The 22,721-nt window shown below is 42.7% G+C and overlaps 1 protein-coding gene across 4 annotated transcripts in view; it reads right to left on the bottom strand.

Moving 5' to 3' along the window:
- Nucleotides 1–22,721, bottom strand: part of LOC102236786 (plasma membrane calcium-transporting ATPase 1-like) — a 68,881-nt gene that overhangs the window by 8,992 nt on the left and 37,168 nt on the right. For 2 of the 4 annotated variants that reach the window (XM_005810633.2, XM_005810635.2), the window contains exons 7-19: nucleotides 20,019–20,054; nucleotides 15,419–15,592; nucleotides 12,570–13,027; nucleotides 12,258–12,499; nucleotides 11,585–11,822; nucleotides 10,322–10,501; nucleotides 8,676–8,763; nucleotides 8,492–8,598; nucleotides 6,602–6,793; nucleotides 4,542–4,755; nucleotides 4,258–4,469; nucleotides 3,457–3,564; nucleotides 2,162–2,344 (exon numbers count right to left, since the gene is read on the bottom strand). In XM_005810633.2, the coding sequence (XP_005810690.1) occupies nucleotides 2,162–2,344; nucleotides 3,457–3,564; nucleotides 4,258–4,469; nucleotides 4,542–4,755; nucleotides 6,602–6,793; nucleotides 8,492–8,598; nucleotides 8,676–8,763; nucleotides 10,322–10,501; nucleotides 11,585–11,822; nucleotides 12,258–12,499; nucleotides 12,570–13,027; nucleotides 15,419–15,592; nucleotides 20,019–20,054 (2,432 nt within the window). The remainder of the gene's footprint in view (nucleotides 1–2,161; nucleotides 2,345–3,456; nucleotides 3,565–4,257; nucleotides 4,470–4,541; nucleotides 4,756–6,601; nucleotides 6,794–8,491; nucleotides 8,599–8,675; nucleotides 8,764–10,321; nucleotides 10,502–11,584; nucleotides 11,823–12,257; nucleotides 12,500–12,569; nucleotides 13,028–15,418; nucleotides 15,593–20,018; nucleotides 20,055–22,721) is intronic. The other 2 variants (XM_005810634.2, XM_005810636.2) reach the window with 1 other exon arrangement.

The raw sequence follows: 22,721 nt of genomic DNA, 5'->3' as shown, positions 1-22,721 counted from the left end.
CAGGAAGGTGTGTAATGGCAGATTTGATCCAGTCGAGGGCAAAATAACACATGGGGGTATTAAGATGGTTGAATTTAGTGCTTTAGCGTTAGCGGAACTAATGTTTGTGATTAGCGGTTGGCATAGCTAACATTTTACCGATGCTCACCGCTGGATAAAACATTGAGGTTCACTTTGTTAACCTGAGCATCTGATCTGTTCTTCATTAAAAAGAAATGTTTTATGTTTTCGCAAGAAAATGAATCAGGCTGGAAACCAGGATAAAGTTCTGCTTTGGTTCCCTCCAGGACAAACACCACAGTCCTGAGGAACACTGTGAGTTTGATGCATGAAGAAACAGAACCATGAGGGAGAAACAAACATGGAGGCAGAGAGAAGAGGAACCGCTGTGATTTAGAGACGCGTTCATCCGCGGGACGGAAGCGGAGCTGGATGAATGGAGAACGCTCAGAGGAACGCAAGCAGCAGAAAGAGGAGAAATGTCATTTGGAATGACTGATAAAGTCTCAGCGACGAGGTGCTGCTTGTACCAATTATTCCCCCTCTGTGTTTGACTGCTGAGGCGTCAAGCGGAGCAGCGCCGCCCCACCGGATTAGGGAGGAGGGCGAGACGAAGAGGAGCACGGAGAGATAAGAAGCTAATTAGCTCGCTCCCCCGTCCTGCCGTCCTCCTGTCCCAGCAGGACGATCGCACTGATACACAACAACAAGAGGAAATGGCTTTCTCATTTCTCAGGTGAGCACTTCGACTGGATCTTGTCTCTCTGAAACATTCGGACCTGTTGGGCTCCGAATGATCTGGTGCCGATCAGATCCTCCTCAGTGGAAGACCAGACAGACAGGCTTAGCTTATCCTGGGCTAGCGCTGTAGTTAGGCTGCTGTAGGACATAATCCACTTCTGCTCACTCTGGTACTTTCTCCTACTGCTCTCCATCGATGGATAATCTACAGCTGCTGCCATTAGCGCTGTTCTTTATAATGTTTCTGGTTCTGTAGTCGATTCCTAACTGGTTCGCTTTCCGAAAGCCCAGTTAGAACCACATGATTAGAAGCTTAGAGAGCATGAAGACATTTTAGCTATAATGACTTGACTATATTTCTGCAAACAGAAGGCTTGCCATCGCCTCATTAACTAATAAACCAGGAGAGTTTTGTTTTCTGATGCTAATCTGTCATCTTCCTGTTGAAGCACGAAGGTTTTACTGTTTTTGGCGCACGCTGTGTTTTGATTGGTCGCTGTTCCCCATGAGCCCGCCTCCAGCTCATGATAAGAGCAGTTATTCGTTCCGGTGCAGCAGCAGACTGGTGCTGAGTATCCTGTTTTACCAACCAGTTTGTTAAACTGGTTGGTAAACTGGTTACAATGCGTGTACTGACTTTTATTAACGTTAAGTAGATTCTATTATTATTGTTTTTATGTTATTTGTTGATGATGTAACAGAGTCTCTCTTGTAAATGAGTTTCAAGAGATTTTCCTGTATAAATAAATGATTAATAAAAAAAAACAATCGGGACTAAAATAGGAGTTTAAATGTGTCGATGCGATTGGACGGATCTTAATTGATCGAATGCAGAAATGAATCAGCAGCAGTGATAATTCACACACTGAGCTGCTTCTGTTTACCGAGAAGAACTACGAACTCTGTGTGGGTGTGTGTGTGTGTGTGTGTGTGTGTGTGTGTGTTGGCTGCTGCTACTGGACGTGGGTGTTAGCATCAAGGCTAATGAAGCCAGCAGGGACAGAATGGACTGACTGTACATGTTGATGCTCAGTGTGTGTTGATCCTGTAGGAGGATCTCACACACACATGCACACACACAGTATCCAGCCTGGTTTCCATGCCAATGTGTGTAAGTGTTGCACTAACTAGAGGATTACTGGTCCTGTGGTCTGTCAGAACTGGTTGAACTGGTAACCAGTTGTAATCCTGACTGGTTTTAGCCGGAGTGTCTGTGGCTGTCAGCGGGTCGCCTGCCGCTTTAATTGGAGGTTTTAATGAAGAGGTTCTGGGCTGCGGATCTGCAGCAGAGTGTGAAATTAACAGAACCTCGGTCTTGTCGCTGAAGACAGGAGACACTGTGAAGCCGACACGTTGCCCAGTTCAGCAGAGCTTTGATGTGAGGAGTAAAACCAGTTTGAACCGGGACGGTTAGCGGTACCTGGGTCTGGATCCGGTTGAGCCCTCGGAACCAAAGGATCTGGCCTCGCCGCAGCTCCATCTCTGCATGGTCGATCTCGTCCGTGTCCTCCGTCAGCTCCTCCTTGTGGATCTCCTCCTTGGTGATGCCGTGGCCCGCTTCCTTCAGGAACTTCAGGTGGTGGGTCGGGATGGCTGAGATCAGCTGAGGACGGGAGAACCAGTTTACTTCCCGCTTTCCAGAACATCCTGCCAGAACATCCTGGACTGGTCAAGCTCGGCTCCACCAGCAGTGGAGGAGTTTCAACATTTAGTCCATAGTTTGAATAATTCTAGTTTCCATGTTTGCTGTTGGCAGGCCTGTCACAATAAATGTTGCTGGATGATAAATTATCCCACAAGTTATTGCAATAAATGATAATATAATATAATAATTACATAATAATGCAATAATAGATTCTCAAAGATCAATAAAAGTTACATTTTAACACTGGAACTGCAGGACATTTTAAACATCCATTTACCATTTTGTTAATCATTTATCATGATGTGTTTCTTAACAGAATTCAGATTTATCACTATCACAATAAATTCCAATTAATGATTTTTAAAACTCCCAAAAGTGTCTGCATCATCAGGATTGTTACTTTTACTATTTTCTCTTTTTCTTTTGTTAATTAGAGTATAAATATCCCTAAATTTGAAAACGTGATTAATACAGTTACTGTGTGCAGTTTAGTGATACAAATCACACTTCTTTATCTGACTGGTGTCCTAAAAATATTTTTCAAGATTAGTAATTGTTGAGCTCTGACTAAAGTTGCTTAAAAAATTTGTAATAAATGGTTCTTATTGTCACTTTAATATTTATCACAATAGTACCTCAAAATAAAACTTTAAGTTCAGATCGCACAACTTTATCTAAAATAAACAAAACAACAGAAACAACAAATAAAATGAAATATAAAAACAAAATTGTCTAGTTGAGACCAAAACACTAAACTGAAGACTTTAATCATTCAGTTTATGGTGAAAAGAGAGAAACAATAAATAATGCAAATGTAAATCATTGAGTTTGTTTTAACTTATAGTGTGATTAATTGATTTACTGCAAAGCTGTTTGGTTCGGTCCAACCAGCTTTCATCTTTACCTCAGTTTGAGCCAGAGCGCCATCAAACCACACAGAGGGACTGATGCTGCGGCTCGTTCTCCCTCGCAACTCGTAAACAGGAGCTCATTGCCATGCCGATGGTTGCTACGGCAACATGGCAGCGGCACAAAGCTCCCCTGCAGCCAGGTGTGTGGGTGGAACTCACCTGTCCCCACAGCAGCTCGCCCATTCCCACGAAGACGCACCACAGCCACTGGTCGATGGTGAGCGGCGCGCAGGAGAACGGCTTCCCTCCGAACTGAACGATGATGATCTGAGCAGGAGAGGAAGAAACGGACCGTTTGTCATGCTTTCACCAGAGGAATCCATCACCAGCTGTTTGTCCTGATCACCACCTGAATGTGGGTCAGATCCTTCCTTTTCCATTTCCCACCTGGAAACAGATCTAGAATACAACAGCTACCAGACAGCATTCAGCACCTTCCAAAGCATCAGAATGTGCTTTGGAGATATTCTAGTTATTTATAAGTCTATAAACAGTTTTTAATTGAAAGACTTTAGTTGAACAATTTTCTCAGTCACTTTAATATATTTTGGATTATTTCCTATACCTTTTTGACCGTCTCAGTAGGTCCACCCTTCTGTTTATATTTTGTTTGGGGTTTAGTTTGAATGAATTGAGAGCACCTAATTTTCTCTTTTTCTTCATAGCAGTTGAACAAAAGAAAGTTTTTTGTTGTTGTTGTTTTTACCCCTCCAGGGGTCTTTTTGTGGGCTCTAGTGTCCCTTATATGATAGTAGGCTGACAGGAAATGGGGAAGACATGCGGCAAATGTCGTCGGGTCCGGGAGTCGAACCCGCGACGGCCGCGTCGAGGACTCAAGGCCTCCAAATGTGGGTCGCGCTAACCACTACGCCACCACGGCACGCCCTCAAAAGAAAGTTTTTAAATAAAAGGAATGTTTAGACCCTCATTTTGGACGTAATATGATGACGATGATGGTACCTGCAGGGCGAAGGTGCCCAGGACCACGCTGCAGAAGATGGGGTTCTTGTACACGCCCTCGAACACGTTCCTCTCGCCGTGGATCTTCCTGGCGTTGATCTCATTGAAGAGCTGCATCATCACGAACACGTTGAAGACGATGGTGTAGTGTTCAGACGGCGGGGAGTGCAGCGGAGCGTTGCGGCCGCTGTCGATGTTGAAGAACTTTTCCCCTGAGAAACGACCAGAAGCTGTAGCTACAACCTGCACGCTGTTAGCATTAGCTAGCATTGAGCTAAGCTCACCTGCAAACAGCAGAGTGAAGATGATGATGAGCTGGAACACGGCGTGGCCCAGAATGTTCTTCATCATGGTCCGGGAGATGAGGGGCTTGTCGCGGCCGTAGGGTTTGCGTAGCAGTAGCGACTCGGTGGGCGGTTCGGTGGCCAGGGCGAGGGACGCCAGAGTGTCCATGATGAGGTTGACCCACAGCATCTGCACGGCCTTCAGAGGGGAGTCCTGCAGAGCGGAGCGTCCGTTAGCTCTGAGGTCAACAATAACACGACTTTTAAAGCCGTCCTTTGGGTTTTCAGTTAAAACCACGTCTGTCACCATGCTAACCGACAACAAAGTCTCGCCGTCTTACTAGTTTTAGGCTCAAATAAATTTTTCCATATGGTGCCGTTTCACATCTTTTCTTCAACACAAATAAATTCGCTTATTAGTGATTAGCATCTAAATCTTCTGTAGCTTCACTATCTGATTAATGGAAATGTGAGTTGTGATGTGGCAAAAGGTAAAAGGTCACGATTTGATTAGTCCAGTCGTAATAAGCAATAAACCAATTTAAAGCATTATACCTTATAACAAACTTCCATTTGGATAATTTATTGTTTTTCTTTTCTGCCTTTCTACCTAAACTCTTCAGCCTGGTGTTTTGGTCTCAACTAGTCTTTTTTGAAGGATAATTTTGTTTTCAGACACTTCATAATTCATTTTATTTGTTGTTTTGTTTATTTATTTTGGATATTTAAAATGTCTTCCAGCTCCAGTGTAAAATGTTCTTTAGAATTTAAAGTTTATAATTTTGCCAATACTATTAGATAACTTGAAAATGGTCTCAAAAGAACAAAATTAACATAAATTGCAATAACTTCTGGGAACGTTTGTCATAGACTAAATGTAGTTATTGTGCCAGGCCAAGATGAGAAATTCAGGTTAAAACAACCTGATGTTTATCTTTTAAATAACAGTAGAAGAAGAAATAAAATCATTTCATGAATGTGACTCACTGCATGTGCCATGTCGGTGCAGAGAGCGTGTGTTCATGGCGAGGCTGTCACTATCTGGTCACATTATTTTACTTCGTTAACACCCCCCACCTCCAGATTGTTCTACACAGACCGACTTTAATGATGCGTGTCAACATGCCGGTGGGTCAACACGCACCAAGCGCCGCCGCTGCTGCTGATGGGGGAGAATCCCGAGCCCGCAGACCTGCTGAGTTCCTGTTTTATTTCAGGACCGCGGATGTGACGGGTTGCCATGGTTTCAGGCTGAATCCCGGCCTGGCTGATGCTGCCAGTGCTGCAGAGCGGTTAGTTATCACTGTGCCAGCTGTGAGCTTCTTAATTAACACACAGCCTCCAGATGTTCTGCTCTGCTGCGGTTCAGGAGTTCATCTTCCTGGTCGCATCACTTCCTGACACGATGAAGACGACCAGAAACTATCATCTTCTTCAACGCTTCTGTCAGAGCCCTCTTCCAAGGAAATCACACGATTCAATCAATAAGCGACAAATTTACTAATGTGTTAATTAGCATCTGATTAGCTGGCTGGAATTACTGCTGCCAGACAGAAACGACATACAAACATATTTTTATTAAATCAGTTCAAACTAGAGTAGTTAAGGGTTTTTCATTATTGTTTAGTTTTATTTTGTTGAGTTTTTGTTTGTCTAATTCAGTGTTAAGAGAGTTTGACAGTTTTTATTAGTTAAATATTGCTTAGTTGTAGTTTAGTTTTTATTAGTTATAGTAGTAGTTTTAGTTTTTTCATGCTTAATTACATTTTTAATTTAATTTTCAGGAGCAGAATTCACCTAAAGATTGTGATTACGTAAACATCGATTGGATAATGAACACTCAACAGAAAGTTGTTTTCTTCCAACTTTAGGTCTTGTCATTTTGTGGGTTTCGGTAAACGCCGTAATTTGCCGACAGCTGACGTAAACTGCTTGTGCGGGAAAAGAAAAGTCTATTTCACTTCAGTTCGAAAAGCTAATAAATAGCTTCATAAACACAAAAAAGAACATTACATGTACAAATTCAGATTCGGCCTGGAGGGGTGGAGACGGACGGTTACCTGGGTGATGCAGGCACCAGTGAAGGCCACGATCACGGCCACCACGTTGACGGTCAGCTGGAACTGCAGGAATTTGGAGATGCTGTCGTAGACATTCCTGCCCCACATAACGGCCTTCACGATGCTGGTAAAGTTATCGTCGGTCAGGATGATGTCGGACGCCTCCTTGGCCACGTCGGTACCGGCGATGCCCTGCAGGTGAAACGCAGGATGAGCTGCACATCTCTGCAGGATGCTAACAGAGTCCACAAAGGGACGAAATTAGGAAGGAGCTTCAACGAAGACATCCTGGTCAGAGGACGGGTCAGCAGAGGTCTTCCTCTGATTGCTTGGACCCGTGATTTCATTCATTTGGTCTCAACTCAAAGTCACACGACCACAGATGAGGGTAGGAAAGTAGATCGACAGTCCGTGGTACCCCATGATGACCCCCACAGGGTTCCCATGGCTCAACGCTTTCTCTAAGTTCACAAAGCATATGTAGACTGGCTGGGCGAACCTTGGAGACTACTGTTGAAAATTTACCACTGATGCCTGTTGATGAATTTTAAACACGTAGCTGGATTCATAATGGCAGTCCTTCGCTGCCATCTGCTGGTCAGTGATGTTATGAGTTCCTTCAGGATTTTTTATGATTACTGATTTTGTAGCACGTTTTTCAAAAAGTTGCAAATCTTTTAGCCTTCATATTTGTCATAACATGATTTTACAAAAAAAGATTAAATTCTTGCACATAACTTTCCCTTTCCTTGTCTTTTCTTATCAGGTTATAATCCCTCCTTACCTGAGAAAACCCTGCATCATCATCATCATCATCATCAGCCTCACCGTCCTGCTGCTGGCCTCTGGTCTAATGTCTCCTCCCTGACTCTTTGCTCTTCTAGTGTGACAATAAAAACGTATTTTAAATATGTGAAAAGAAACACTGAGAACAACTTCTGTAGAGAAATGAAAGCTGATCAGGAATATTCCTGGTATTAATTAGGTTATAAGGGATGTAAAATAGGTAAGGTCAACATTATAATATTCTTGTTAACTAGATTTATATTATATACTGCAATGGATCATCATTTAGCTAACATTATCTGAATGTAACAGCATTAATCAACTTTCAGGGCTTGTTTGGAAGAAAACTGAAAATTTTTGTAGCCTTTTTGCTCTGGTTAATTCTCTCCTAGGTTATCAGATCCACAGGTGTAACCGCGTTAGCTTGTATACGCTTGTGATGCGTTTAAAGACGGCACAGAAAATCACCTTTCCACATCTTAACAACTGATTAAACACCTAGAACATCTGGGACTCAAACACAGAGTACTGCTGTACTCTGTTTAAACAGAAGAAGTAAATCCTGCAGCACATTTTAAAACGGTTTAGCGTCACACCTGCTTTCACCTTGTAGGTTCGCCTTTCAGGAGACGTGAAACAGGAAGTTAAATCAGAAGGGGGCTGCAGGGATTGGTCAAAATTCAGCCGAGTTGCAGTGATTGATCAGAAAAGAAGGACATCCTGAAATATATCTGATTGCTCAGATTTGTAGAAAAATTGCAATTCTGGTCAAAATTTGTGAATGATGAGTGAATTTGCATTAAAGGTTGTTCTAACTTTGGGTCAGAACATCACAGATCCAGCTTGGATGGACCAACAGCTTTGTGAAGCTTTACGAGCTAAACTGATGTGAATGTGGAAACTCCTCATGAATCCCAGGAATCTCTGATCTGATCTGAAGGAGGAGGAAAAACCCTGCAGGCAGGAGAAAATCCAACCCCAACATTTATCGATTCATAATTCCCAGCAGCCTCCATGAATCCAAGACGCCGTTCATTTTCCTCTTTAGCTGCCGGAGCGGAGAAACTCCAGCTGGGATTGAGACGAAGTGAGGGAAACGGTTACCATGGCAAAGCCCACGTCGGCTTTCTTGAGAGCAGGGCCATCGTTGGTGCCGTCTCCCGTCACGGCCACCACCTGTCGGGTTTCTCCCACCGTGCTGTCGATGATTCCTGACACAGAGGAGCAGAAGGTGAGGAGGAGCACCTGAGGAGGAAGAGGATGAGGAGAAAGAGGAGGAGCAGCTCACCTTTAACCAGGGTGTGTTTATCCGTCGGCGATGAACGTGCCAAAACCCGAAGTTTGGGCCAGACTTTGTCCAGACGCTCCTGTTCTACCTTAAAACCAGATTACGGATATAAATAACAATAATAATGGTAATTTAATGGTATGTTGTAGTTTATTACAGAGCGCCCTAGGGGACATGGGGAAAAATGTTTCTTTGCGTTACGATACTTTTGCGTTCCCTCGCAATAAGTTTACTGCAATATTTGCTGGTCTATTTTGTATATAGTCACACATGTCAATTAAAACTTTCAAATATATACACATATAAAGAGCCTCAGTGAATTTATTATTAACTCTTTGGTGCTAAAAATTGATTGAAAATAGATTTATTCACTGCGTGTTTATGTCTGATTGCATGTGGTTGAGATGAAAACGGCCCTTTAACCATTCAGACCAACAAAAGAGACACAATCAAAACTGTCAGATGACTCATTATCCCACAATAATAACTCACAAATAGTCCAAATAGTTTGGATGTCTTTTTTCCTTCTTTCCTACTTATGGAAAGTTTCTGTTTATATAGATTTGTGGTGCATTTCTATCCTGAAGGAAAATATATAAAACTTCAGGTGTTTCACAACAAGATATAACATGCATGGAAAGACCTCATGAAAACCCTATATAGTAGCAGAAAGTACGATGGCCACCGTAAGGAAGGCTTACAGTATTCAATTATGCTGCATGAACTAATCAGTACATTACTGCGAGAGAACGCAAAAGAAAAAAAAATTCCCCATGTCTCCTGGAGGGCTCCGTAGTTTATGAAGGTCCAGCTGCAGCACTGCAAAAACACAAAAACTTACAAAGTATTTTTCTTGTAGTTTCTTAGTCCACATAAAATATGATGAAGCTTACTTTTCACCAAGATACAGGTCTTAAGTTAATAATTTAATATTGACTAAAAAAGTTCTAGTTCCATTGGCAGATTATTTCACTTATGACAAGACATTTTTCCATGTTATAAAATGTTTCACATCAGTGGAAATAAAACTTTTTCTATTCACATTAAAAAATTACTGACCTACAACAAGCTCCTATTTCTTGCTGAAAAGTTACTTGTAAATTAGTTTTTCTTATTTTAAGAATATGAAGATATTTGCACTAGAAACAAGACAAAAATTACTTGGTGAGATTTTGTGTTTTTGCAGACAGGTCAGGCTCATCACACTTCAAACGCTCCTTCAGCTTCAATCAGCAGCTTTCATAACTGGAGAGAAATTGCTATGCTTCCAAAATAAGAATAAACAATACAATTCTTTCATGTTGCATTTTATTTAACTTATTTTGTCTGTAATAAATTATGTTTGATACATTTTTAACAGCAGTAGAAATAATTATTGTTTATGTCCTCAAGTCTGGTTTATTTTCCAACTTCTATGTGAAAATCTTCAACCACCTGGTCCAGATAAAACAAAAATATTTTATTATTAATAAAAATATCTGAGTCCACATAAAACATTCAGATTTTAGTTTGAGCAGCAATCATCAAGGATGAGAACTTTACAGAAAAGTTCAGGATGATAAACCCACCCCAAGTAATAAAATGAGTTTTTATAAACAAATAAAGTTTTGTTTTAACACTCTTCAGTGATCTCTGAGTGTTTCTACCTCTCCCTTGTCGTTCCTGATCTGCGTGTTGAACTCTTTGCCCTCCAGACAGAGGAACTCCTCTCCTGGCAGCAGGATGCCGCACTTGGTGGCGATGGCGCGGGCCGTGTTGATGTTGTCCCCGGTTACCATGCGCACGGTGATTCCCGCCCGCTGGCACTTAGAGATAGCCGCGGGTACCTAGAGGGTTGGAGCAACATGCTGTTAGAGGAAGTGATGCTGAAATATATATAAATATATACAAATATAGACATGTTGCAGGGTGATGTCACGTCGCAGCTCCATGCTGGAGGACAGAAAACTGCTTGCTGACAATGACTGGCATTGGTTTTAGCTGTTAAGATGTCAACATAACATGTTAATCTAAAATGTACGTGTTATATATAAAAGTAAAAGGGACACAGTGCTTTGCTACGAATTGTCAACACTACAACAACTAAATAAAAAGGTCAGGAAAAGAATTTAATTAAAAAAGGGAGAGAGAGAAGAATGTCAGTTATGCTAGCCTGACTTTGACAACTTTGGAATGTAGATGTGCTGCAGAATTCTGTGTGTTTAGGTTAAATTAAAACAAATAAACAAGGCGACCCACACACAACTCTCTAACAGATCATCAGCAGAGCAGGTGTTTAAATTAGCTAATCAGCCACCGCTGTGTTCAGACGATCATTTGTTAATAATTGTAAAATAAACAGCCTGAAAACATAAAACTGTAACTAACTGAATGTTTTGTTCTTTGTGTGGGAGATCTTTGCATGGTTTCTGGTGTTGAATCCTGATACATTTGTGGAGTTGTTAGTGGTCAGTTGCTATGGCAACAGGTCTGTGTGTAAAAGAGCAAAGCAGAGATCAGGAAAAAAACACAAGAGGTTTTGAGTTGTTCTTCACCGTTATTTTTGCATTACTTTTCCCTTTGTTGTGACGAACTGGACTAAATTAATAACACCTTCATTTCCAGACTTCATTTAGTTAACAAGACTGTTCTACTGTGGCAGCAAGGCTATGGATGACGTGAAAGAATAATAATTTTGCCCTCCAGCAGGTGTGCATGTGAGAAATTTGCAGATGTAAACTGTAGCAAACTAGCTAGTCATCTAGCTGTGTATTAAAGTGTATATCAGCAACTACATAGCAGTAGCCTCAACTGCCTCCAGAACGGATCAAAGATGTCCGGGCGCGACTAGCTTTTGCCAGACAGAAAAATCTCATTACTTCAGAAGCAGCTTCTGCTGCTTTTACAAGAGAACTGAACCAGGGGAGTACCTCGGGTCTGACGGGGTCCTCGATGCCCACCACGGCGATGCAGGTCAGCTCGTTCAGGATGTCGTTCTCGTTGTCCCAGGTAGGTTCCCCGGCCTCAGCAGGGAAGTCCCGGTACGCCACGCAGATGGTCCGCAGTCCATCGCACGCCATCGGCTCGATCACCTTCTTCACCATCTCGTCTCGGTCTTTGGTCTTGAATACACGGGGCTGACCCTTAGCGTCTAGGATCCGGGAGCACCTGGCGAAGAGCAGAGGGAGAACGTTCAGCCAGCATGTGGGTTTCTAGGTCCAGCTGGAGCGCTGAGCGATTCAGTTCTCGGCCCAACCACTGCTGAGGGTTTTGTTTCTCTTGCCAACAGCCGCCGAGGATTTTGCTTTCTGCTGAGTGGCCTCCGCGTGTTTTATTTGTTCGCCAAAGAATTGAAAGGCTTGCAGGCGGCTAAGTACTGTGTTGAAATAAAACACTAACAAGCATTTAGTTCTCCTCCCAACCACTGGAGAGAGTTTCCTTTGTCTGCCCAACTGCTGCCAAAGGTTTCGTAGAAACGAAACGCTCTGCTGGTGCCGAGATGCTGACCATTTCGTTTCTACGCCTACCAGCCACCGAGCATTTAGTTTCTGAGTGTTTGCTTCTGAAATCTTCCAGTTAGATGGGAATTTGTTACATGCTTACTTCCTCAGGACGATTTCCGACGCTCCTTTGCTGTACATCCGGAAGCCTCCATCAGCGTTCTGCAGCACCGTGCTCATGGACTTGCGGGAGGAGTTGAATGTGTAAACCTTGTACATCTTCTCCTCTGGGATCTCGTCTCTGATTGGCTGGTAGTCCCTCTTCAGGTCCAGCACCAGACCCAGCAGGGCGCACTCCGTCTTGTTGCCGACGTGGCGCGGGAGGCCGCCTTCCTTCTCTGGAGGCTGAAACAATAAAACGTCAAACACCTGCTCTGCTCCGCGTCTGGCTGCCATTCTAGAGATTTCGCCTCACCAGGATTTTGGTGGTGTAGGCGGAGTTGACGGAGATGCTGTTGACCAGGGTGTCCAGCGTTCCCGGGTTGATGGCGTCAGGTTCCGGGACCGTCCTGTAGTGCGTGTCTCCGATGTACGCCTGCACCACGGTCATGCGGTTCATGGTCAGCGTGCCCGTCTTGTCCGAGCAGATGGCCGTGGCGTTGCCCATTGTCTCACAGGCGTCCAGGTGGCGCACCAGGTTGTTGTCCTTCATCATCTTCTTGACGGAATAGGCCAGAGAGATGGTGACAGCAAGCGGCAGCCCCTCGGGAACCGCCACCACCAGAACCGTCACGCCGATGATGAAGAACTTGACGAAGTACTGGATGTAGATGGGCGTGCACTCGGCCATCCAGGGAAGGCCCTGGATGGCGAACGTGTGGATGACAAAGTAGAGGATGAGGATGATGACGGTGAGGGCGGACATGAACAGACCTGGGGGAGGAAACAGAACCAGAACATGTTATCAGCGCCGGTACCAGCCCAGGTTCTTCTGAACATTCCCATCGTTATCAGGTTTTATAGAGGAATTAATTGAGACGTAATCGATGATAAGTGGATTCTCAAGTTTTCTGATATATCACATTTATTTATTTACATTAATCAGCCCCTCCAGGATTTCACAATTCTTTACATTTTTAAAGTCACTGATTTTGCTGTGCTACTTGAGAAATATTTGCAAAATGTAATCTTTATTAAAGCTCTCATCAAAAACCTATGTATAAAAGAAAAGAAGAAAAACAACAAGCAGACAAATTGAACACAAGCAATTTAAAGAACAAAAATCAGAGTTTCCTCCAATGTTTTATAAGCCTGGCGGGCTGCAGGCTTTATTTTCCCCCGCCAGGCTAAGCATCATTTGTTTATTTATTTTAAATAAGGTACTTAAGAGTAACAGTGATAGCAAAGACTGGTTAAACTAGGTGGCTTATAGTTGGCACATTCAAACAGCACATCAAAAACCTGAACCAAGACATTATTAAATAAAACGAGAAAAACGCCAGAAAAATTCATCTAATAAATAATTTAATTTTGTACCCAAAGAATATTTAATATACATATATGCTGACTCATAATGTTCATTTTAGACATTTCTTCAAATTTATTTAATTTTAAATGTGACCACAGATCCACTGGCTGATTAGGATTTCACTGAAGTACCAAAAATCAATATTTATTTTAAATGTATTTCAGTGTGTCTGCCTTTTTAAGTTGGTGTCTAAATATTGCCAAGAGTGTCTTCCAATAACAATTATCGAGACATATTTTTAAATTTCCTGTCAACTTTGAATATTTTTTAACATAGAAACAATGGGCCACAGGTGGACCGTTGGTGGAGCGCTCTAGCGCCCCCTAGCATCAGGCTCAGCAAGTGAAATACTTCAACTTTGTTAGTCACCACATCGATCACTATAACAGTTATAGTGTCATAGCTGATCGATGTGCGATAGTGATCGATGTGGTGTTATAGTGATCTGATAAGTTATACTATAACTTATTAGATCAGGTTGAGGTAGAAGTAAGAACTACTGCCACCTGCAGGTGGGAGCATGAATCACTTAAATGTCACTTGATCTTTTTTCAAAAAAACCCACAATTACACATTAGAGTGAAAAAATGCCAGGATCTGTTGATTTTGTATTAATTTCTGAACTCAACGAACTGATTCATATAGCTTAATGATTCTGATCAACACTACATGAGTTCAGATAGTTTGATCTTCTGCAGCTCATCCTGGCAGGTTCCTGTTGGGGCGACAACAGGAACAGGAATGATTTTAGTCTAGATTTGCCCTATATGTTCAGAGCTGAAGATAAAACTGAAACATTTCATCGTCTGTTTCTGATTCTGAAGCATCTCGTCCACCGTCCTGCGACCCAAATGTTTCAGTCATGTAACGGTGCATTAGGGTCAATTGAAATGAGACAGAAAACACCTTCAATTTCAGGATGAATTCTGTTCCCAATACAGAATCCATCTAATAAAACTAAGTGCATTTTGACCCCCGAGCTCAGCAACCAATCAGCTTCTCTGCTGAGCCATTAAAGGAACATCCCCACATTCATGACTGCTATAATAACCCCACAAATACAAATAATGCTCTTGAGAAACATTACCATTTGTAATGATTTCTTTAGGACACTACTCACATAAAGAAGTGTGATTTCTATTGCTAAAGTGCATTTAGTCATATTTTTTAATTTACTGAAACACCGATATTGAAGAAACAGTGAAGAAAAATAGTACACTGCAAAAACGCGCAATATTACCAAGTAGTTCTTGGGTAAATTTTTTAGTAAACCTGAATTAAGACAAAACTAATTTAAAGGGAGCTTATCAGAAAGACATAAAAGCTGGATTTAAGTAAATAATTCCTTACTATTGGTTAAAAATAACTAGTTCCATTGGCAGATTATTTCACTTCCAACAGGGAAATTATCTTGTTATAAGTAAATTTATATGCCAATGGAACTATTACTTTTTTCCAACATTAAGGAATTATCTATTTAAAACAAGCTCCTATATCTTGCTGAAAAGATGTTTGTAAATTAGTTTTGACTTATTTCAAGAGTACTAATATATTTGCACTAGAAACGAGACTAGAAATACTTGGTAAAATTTGGTGTTTTTGCAGTGTAAAATGACAAAACAGTTTTAGGAGGTTTTATTTTTTTAAGCATCATTATTCTATTGTGGCAGCAATAAATCAAAATCTTATTATGATAATAAATTTATTGTGATAAATGCCCAGCGCCCCTAGGTGTGCATGTGTGTGTGGGTGTGTGTGTGTGGGGGTGTGTGTGTGTGTGTGTGTGCACTCCTCACCAGCCTTGCCGATCTGGACCGCCAGCCGGGTCAGCTTGCCCTGCAGAACAGACTTCTCCTTCTTGGTCACGTTGACCTTCTTGACCTGCTTCACCTCCTCCTTCTCCTCCGACTCGGTGGCCTCCTCGCTCTTCAGCGGCTGGATCTCCAGCGCGATGCCGTCCTGGGTCTTGGCTGGTCGGGGGCGGGGAGGGATTTCAGGGGAAAACACGGTGAATGACGGATGCGGTGAAGATGAGATGAAAACAAAAATAGGTTTAATTCCATGAAGAAAAGCAGGAAACGCAGAGAAAATAAATTGATGAGTTGAAATGAATGCGAAAGGAGGAAAGGAGAGGAGGGAGCGGAGAAGAGAGGAGAGAGGAGAACGTTCAGTCCGGGCTGGAAGAACACGACGGAGACCCGTCAACACGTCCTGCAGCGGCTCTGACCGCGGCCACGCTGCAACAGGCTGCATTTCCATAAACAAACTTCAGATTTGCATCCTGCTGCATCAGCCGGGAGCCGCTCTGCAGCTGGACTCGGCCGTCTGTAACCAGGACGCCGTGGGCAACCGTCTCCACACAACAGCTCTGTGTTGCAAATGCTTTCACAACACCAAACTGTCTCACTTTTGGTTTCTTTGAATCGGAGGTTCAGTGGGATTTTATGTGACAGATTAACAAAAAGCAGTGAAGTGGAAGTATAATACAAATCTGAAAAGTGCGGAGTGCATTCAGCCCCCTTCATTCTGATAAACTTCAAAACTGAAACAAAGATCCAAACCTTTGGATGTGCAGAGGTGAACGATGTAGATTTCAAGTTTTATCATGATATTTTGTTGTATTATTTTGATAACAAGAAAAGTGACAATAAGAACCATTTACTACTTTTTTCAGAGAGCCGTACAGTTATGACCTTAAGACACAAACAAACGCAAACACTGCTGTTGAAATGAGTGTTTTTAGAACACCAGTTTTGTGTCAAATGTATTGATATTTATTGATACTCTAATTGAACAAGCATTGCAAAAATTATATTGTTAACAATCCTGACAGGTTTGGGGGATTTTTAATATCATTAATAATAATTTATTCTTACAATAACATATCTAATTTCTTATTATAGTAAAAATTTATTATGATATATTGTAAACAATACAATAAACCCCAATATGAAGTCAAAACACAGGCACACCACACTTTTCAGATTTCTGCTGATCAAAACATGTCCACACTGAATTTTGTGTTGGTCTGTCACAGAAAAAGCATCAAGTTCAGAGGTGTGAAAACTTTCCGGGTCAACTGGGGGTTTGTTTACTAAACCACTCTGGGTCGCAGCTGACCTCTGACCTCCTGCTGAAGCACTGCTCTGACCTGGGTGACGCTGACACCTTCAGGGAAGTTTAATAACGTGGGACATTTTAAGGTTTTATCAGAGTAAAGACGATTATTGGTTCATATCTGATCAGTTCTTGTGTTTTATGAGGAATCAAAAAATAATCAAAACTGTGAAAACAAAAATAGCTGAAACCGTTGATGAAGACCTGCCTGGTTGGACATCAGAGGAGAATCCCAACCTGCAGCAGGAGCTTCTGGTAATTAATCCCACACAGAACATCATCATCATCATCATCATCATCATCACAGCACAGGACATGTAACATTCCAGATGTGGGAATGAGTCGTGTGTCAAACCAGGAAGCTGTGGAGCTTTATGCACATGGTCCACTCTGACAACAAGCCACAACACTGGACTAACAGGACGGACCCACGGACCCACGACAGAACCAGGAACAGGCGCAGCAAGGCACCATGGGAAACGCACGGCGGTCAGAGGAGGAGGCGTGTCTGACGGGGGGGGGGAAGCGACTCCACAAACCAGATGAACTCAAAGGATCACCCCGAACAAAATGAAGGAACGACAGCGATGCAGAACAGCGAAAAGGAGGAAGAGGAGGAGGAGGTAGAAGAAGAGAAAGAGGAAGAGTGAATGAGTGAGGACACGCCCACCTGGAAGTGGGGATGAGAGCAGAACCAATGCTACAGAGGTCCAGCAACACTGGAAGGGTGCAACTCCCACAGACAGGTCCACTTCAGACCAGAACCAGTTCAGACTGGACCAGAACCAGTTCAGACCAGAACCGGTTCAGACCAGACCGGAGCTGTTCCCGTGCTGCTGGGATCAGTGAACCCAGAACTCCTCAGAACCCATCCTGACGTGTGGATCTGGACCAGGTTTTCCTCTTGGCGACCGTTGCCAGGGCGATGGTGGGATCAGAGCCGATGATGCGTGAGTTCCTGCGGCATGTCTGCAGCAGATGCTGCGACGGCAGGAGGCCGGCAGCAGGGCGGCGCCGCAGAGGAAGCCGGACATGTGTTGGATCGCATGGAAGGTGGAGGACAGTTGGCGCGTTCTGGACGACGACCCGATGACATCATCACCGCACGCTGTCAGACAGGAATAGGAGCGCGGAGCCTCAACCAGACCTGATCAAGTTATCGTTTCAGAATCAGTTTTTATCATTTCGTTTGACCTAAGGTGGCTTAGATCATGGAGAGCTAAATGTTTCCATGCCAACGACATGCAGCTTCATCTCTCTGTGGAACCAGTACCAGATCCACTAGAATCCACTGTTACTGGTTCTGCTGGTCCATAAATGGTTTGGAGCTGAAACACTTTGAGTTCCTGGTCTGTAGGAACCATGCAGTGATTTGCTGACTCAGCGCTCCAGAACCAGAACCAAACAGAGTGAGGCAGCATTTAGTTTCTCTACCTGAAATCCTGAGATGTTTAGAACCTGCTGGTTCCTATAAATCAGAACTGAAAACATGTTTTAATGTAGAATCAGACTGATAAATGGTTTATTGAACCTGATCAAACACTGAAACTGGATACCACCGAGTTTTAACATTTGTTTTTGATGTGTTGGGTCACTTTAAGGCAATGCTGCAAGCTTTTAGTTATTCTGGTAAAATCCAGCCTCTTGCTTTACGCTTCACTTCGTCCAGCAGGTCTGGATCGGGTGACTGCTGCTGGAGGCGTGGCCTCTGGCGAAGTAAAAAACAACTGGATCTGATTTTACCCAAGCTAACAATGGGCCGGTGTTAGGTCAACCAGAAAGGATGCTACGCTAATGAAGCTTAGTGGAAACTGCTGGAGCAGGGCCACAACATTTTGCCCTGAAATAAATATGTTAGACATTCTTCTTTATCTGCCTTTCATTTCATTTTAGTTTAACCCAGGAACCAAACAGCTAACCCGGAGCATTAAAGGTTCTGGTAACTCTAAGCTCATCATCCTAACAGGAAGGGGCACAGAAGTCGTTCTTCCATGTCTGGGATCATTTTACATGAATCCAGTAAAAGTAACAACATCAAAACGATTGGCTGGTAAGAGGTTACTTTTATTTGTATCCAGCAGTTTCCTGATGAAACCTGTTGCTTACTAAAGCTGCAGTAACTTTTATAACAAATATTTTTTTACATATTTGTTGAAACAGTTTCCATGTTGTGACAGTTTGGTATGAGACAGATAATCTGTGAAAAAGTCGAGCTCCTCTGCCTTCTCCTGGTGCTAACCAGAAACAACCAGTCAGAGCCTGTCAATCACAATCTTGTGGAGCGCTGCTCATCCTTCATTCCCCGTCCCCGTTTGAAACGCTGCAGCTGCATTCACAGTCCTACTGTGAATGCTAACGCTAGTTAGCATAGCCACCAATGATAGCGGATAAGCAGATTTCCGCCAACAGTGATTTGTTTTTCCACCATTAGCACATTTAGCAGTGAGTACATGAGGTTGATTGACAGCGCTATGATTGGCTGTTTTTGGTCAATAGTAGCTCTGGAAGGAAGTGGAGGAGGTTGATGTTTTCACAGATTATCTGACTCGTAACAAACTAAAGCGAAATGGAGACAGTTTTAACAAATATGTAAAAAACATACGTTTTTATAAAAGCTGCATCTGCAGCTTTCAGTCCCTGATCCTGATCCGGTCCGATCTTTAGTCCCACTGCTGAATGAAGGGTCAGTGGTCATAACCAATTTTACCATAATTATTATTATTATTATTATTCTGATGATGAAGATGAATCTTAAACCTCTTGTTTCATCATGACTTTATGTTATGTTGTGACATTAATCACATGAGGGAGAGCAGCTGGAGGAGGTTTCCCTCCATGCTGAGCAGATGCTGCAACACCTGCTGGCGGCGGCTATTTAATTAATGATTATTATTTTTGTTTATGACAGAAATCACTCTGATCCGCACCAACCCAGGTGATCTGGTCCGAACCGTCGGCCCACTACAGAAAACATTACTGATTCTCTATCGCACAGGTTTCCCTGCTGCCTCCTTAAAAATCAAGCTTTTAGAACATTCCCACCGCTGTGGTGGTTACCACGGCAACAGTGGCCGTCACAGGTGAGAGTTGCACCCTTGGACAGGTAAAGCAAAGCGAGAGATCGTCCCCTCTAGACAGCAGAGAGACAAATGGGTTGGAGACTCCCGTCCTGCTGCTGCTGGGAGGGAGGAGCAGTGAGGATGAGGAGGAGTGTGGGGGGACAGGTGGATGAATGAAGAGGGGAGGGGAGGGAGACAGGTGGATGGATGGAGGGGTTACCTTTGTTGCGATTTTCGGGGGGTCCTTGTTTTTTACCTGTTCGGACAGAGAGAGAGGGCGGAGTGCTGATAAGATGGCTCAAAGGAAAGATCAAATCAAGCTGAGGGAGAACAAAATTCAAACTGATCAAACCCACAGGTGTGTGTGTGGGCGTGTGTGTGTGTGTGCTGTGGGCAGAAATGGACACATCAGAGGAGAGAGACGCTGACATCCAGCAGTACAACAACTAGCGCTGGAGGTGGTTCTGGTTCTGGTTCCAGGTCAGAGCTGTTTGATATCAGAACCCCCTGTTCTGTTTCTACAGGTTTCTGACGGCCATTTTTAATCTTAGTTTTGCTAAATAAAGCTCATTTACAGCCGCAAATGTTACATCAACTTTTGAAAAACACTTTTTTTTTTTAAATAAATATTTACCACAATGAATTTGTTGTCATTTTATAACGAGCAAAATTTTAAAACTGCTTTTAGGTATGAAGATAAAGAAAATAAACTTTTCAATTACAATAGACCTTTGCAGCGCTTTTGCTGTTCGGGCCTAATTAATATCTTATAGTTTATATTTTAGAAAAAATATGCTAAACAACCACAGTTTCCAATCTTATAACAAAACTAGTTCTAATAAATATTGCTGTTAACCTTAGAATCATTCTGCAGTGGAATTTTACTGCAAATATTCCATGAAATAACAGAGAAACCACCAAGACCTGCATTGGCTACTATATTGTAAAGAATCTGTGGTTTCTGTATTATTGTTAGCCAAAGTTAAGAGCTAATGAGAAAAGTCCAAAGAGCCTTTTGTGAATCAGGGTTTAGATCATTGGTCTAATGTGAGAAGTGAATGTTCAGCAGATAAAAGGCTGATCAGAAGAGTCAGAGTGAGGATCAGATCGCTGGTTGCATGAAGGAGCTGAGTGCTTTTATTGTGAAGGGAGGTTCAGTCTCAGGGTGTGTTTCTAGGAAATGAGAGGATGTGACCAGACATGAATGAACGTGTGACTGGTGCAGCTAGACAATGCATGTAATTGTTTATATGGGCACAATGCTGCAGGCCAAAATGAAGATTCTTTAACTTGCCATCATAAAGAAGCTGCCGCGGTAGAACAAGTTACAAAATGAAACCTGGAGTCTTAGGTATTATTAATTTAGTGCAGAGCATCTCTGAAAAGGGAAAATAACTCAGAAAAATTCTTGAACAACTCAAAACCACTCGTATTCTCCTTTTTTTCTTGCTCTCTGTTCTCTCCCACAGATCCGTTGCCATAGCAACAGACTGACAACAACTCCAGTTGTGTATCATGATTCAACACCAAAATACACGCAAACATTTCCCAAACAAAGAACAGAACATTCAGTCCATTACAGTTGTATGTTTCCAGGCTTGATGTTTATTTTGTGATTATTAATAAGTGTTTGTATGAACATTAGCGGTGGTTGATTAGCTACCACTGCTATTAGCTAAGCTAACACAGTGGTGGTTGAATAGCCAATTCAAACACCTGCAGTAGTGGTGATCTGCCAGAGTTGGTGTCTGGGCTGCCTTTTTTTTAACTGAACTGAAACACACAGAATTCTGCAGTCCATCTGCATGTTAAGGATGTCAAAGTCAAGCTAGCATAACTGACCTACTTCCCTGTCTCTTACTATTTTTTTTATCTAGATGAAACTTTTTCCTGACCTTGTTATCTAGTTGTCATAGTGCTGACAATTAGAAGCAAAGCACTACATCCCCTTTTCTTTTATATATCACAAATACATTTAAGATTTAGCGCGTTATGTTCACAACTTGAAGCTAAAGATAATGCTAGTCATCATCGGTGAGCAGTTTTTTGACCTCCAGCAGGTTGATGGGGGGGCGGGCTCTTCAACAGATCTATGAGGTCTGCTTTGTGTCTGTTGTCATCAGGATCGACAGCCTGGTCCGGATCAGACTCAGACCAGAACCAGAGTGCAGTTCTCCCGGATCTCGGGGCTTCTCTCTGCCGAGCGTCCATTCAGCCAGCTTAATGAAAGCCTGACAAACTCAAACCTCAGCTGGTAAAAGAAACGACCAGAAAGAACAAACTGAGGAGGTGAGGAAAGGGGATTCAGCGGGATCACGAGCGGATCGGAGCCGGCCCGGTTGGAGACCAATATGGGACTCTTTAAACCGACTGAGCAGCAGCTCAGTTCAGTCTCCAGAAGCAGCAGGAATAAATGAGACCATGACGTGGAGCAGAGGAGGCTGTCCGGAACAAAGCAAATATCAACGTCTCCTCTGGACAGCAAACCCAGAAACTCAGCCTGAACAGCCACAGGGAGGCTTTTTATGTCTTTCAAAGCAGAAAAATGATTTTAAATTCTCTTTGAACAGGTCTTAAGGAGAACCTGACTGAATTCTTCTTCAAGACCAGGGATGCTTTCTAAAGCAGTAGGACACAGACTGAAGGACTGCCGACCCTAACTGGATAAAACAGGAAGTGAGGATGAAGAACCACCTCTCAATACACAGATCATCTCTGGAGAAAGCCAGTATCAGTGATGACCTTAAAGTAAGGAAAAACATAAAACTGAGGGAGAAAGACTGTTGATGCCCCAGCTCAGCAGGGGCATCAACAGTAATAAAGTCGAGTTTGTTGTAATAAAGTCGATCAGCAGCTCTGATGTCTACAAACCTCAACTAGGAGACGTTCTTCCTCTGTGTCTGAGCTAAATGAAGGAGAGTAT

This window comes from Xiphophorus maculatus, chromosome 20 (assembly GCF_002775205.1).
Source record: "Xiphophorus maculatus strain JP 163 A chromosome 20, X_maculatus-5.0-male, whole genome shotgun sequence".
In the NCBI taxonomy this organism is placed as follows: Eukaryota; Metazoa; Chordata; class Actinopteri; order Cyprinodontiformes; family Poeciliidae; genus Xiphophorus; species Xiphophorus maculatus.
This window is presented reverse-complemented; position numbering and strand designations above follow the sequence as displayed.